Source organism: Perkinsus marinus (genome assembly GCF_000006405.1).
Source record: "Perkinsus marinus ATCC 50983 genomic scaffold scf_1104296943784, whole genome shotgun sequence".
NCBI classification, from domain to species: Eukaryota; Perkinsozoa; order Perkinsida; family Perkinsidae; genus Perkinsus; species Perkinsus marinus.
The window spans coordinates 1-1025 of NW_003211669.1; the positions used below are offsets into that span (position 1 = coordinate 1).

The 1025-nt window shown below is 47.6% G+C and overlaps 1 protein-coding gene across 1 annotated transcript; it reads left to right on the forward strand.

The window, feature by feature from the left end:
* Nucleotides 1-420: 420 nt before the first annotated feature.
* Nucleotides 421-715, forward strand: Pmar_PMAR009366 (hypothetical protein; the record flags this gene model as incomplete). The annotated part of the gene is made up of 3 exons (XM_002780997.1): nt 421-479; nt 543-585; nt 647-715. Coding segments are annotated over 3 exons (171 nt in total), but the record flags the coding sequence as incomplete, so codon positions are not given.
* Between the last annotated feature and the right edge of the window lie 310 nt (nt 716-1025).

Sequence of the window (1025 nt, forward strand, 5' to 3'; positions counted from 1 at the left end):
TAATGGAGTGGTTTATCGGAAATACCAGGAGGGTGATGACCATCCGTCGTGGCAGAAGAATACATTCCTCCAGCTTGTGACCTTTTTCTATGTTATGTCGCAGTGCCCAGTGGAACTAAGGTGCGATTATCATAAAATGCTTTACTCTGTCAGGAGTATGTATAGTTGTATTGAGAAAACATCGAATCGACATACGGAATCCTGCATCGAGCGTCTCGTGCATTGAAATTTAATGATTGAATGGAGTGCAATGCACTTCCGGTTTGAAGACAACGGCCGGTCTCGGCGAGACCGTCTCGCACACTATCGATTCGCTAGTGTGGGTTAAAAATGAATTGAGGATCGTAGGCTGCATCCAGTAGTTTACGATGACTATGCCGGAAATAATTCCCTCCCCAGACTGTCGTCGGCGTGGTCGCTATGGACATCCCTGAAGAAAACACACCTGAGAAGATCAAGACTGCCATCAAAGCCCACAGGTGAGTCCTACATTGACGATGGAGGTATCCTCAAACCGTTTGAGTCAAACGTTGTCTTCATAGGCCGGAAGGGAGCAAGTCTGGGAAGATTGGACTCATAAATATTGTAAGCCGAATGCCGCCACTCGGTTGTTTTTTCGAACGGTAGTTGCAAACTGGACTTTCAGGTTTATGTCGTCGAAGCTTGGCGAAGGCAGAAAATTGCATCGACACTTTTGTCTGTAACCTTCAAGGAGGTGATACCAGCGATGGACTCTCCTGTTGAACTGTGCAGTCTCTATTCCCACGAAAAATGGCCATTGAGAGTAGCCTTCAATGCTTGTTGTCTCTCAGTTTCCCAAGGCGTACCCGAACTGGGGTGTAGTCTACCTACTGGTTCTCCGCACAAACCAACCCGCGAGAGAACTTTATAGGAAGGCGGGGTTCATCAACATACTGGGTGAGTTTCTCCGTGTCTTGCTTGGCTCAATACATGTAACCGTACATATGGAGTAGAGCAGGGCTCGAGCTTTCAGCTTCCAGCTGCTGTGACTCGGCATCAGATGT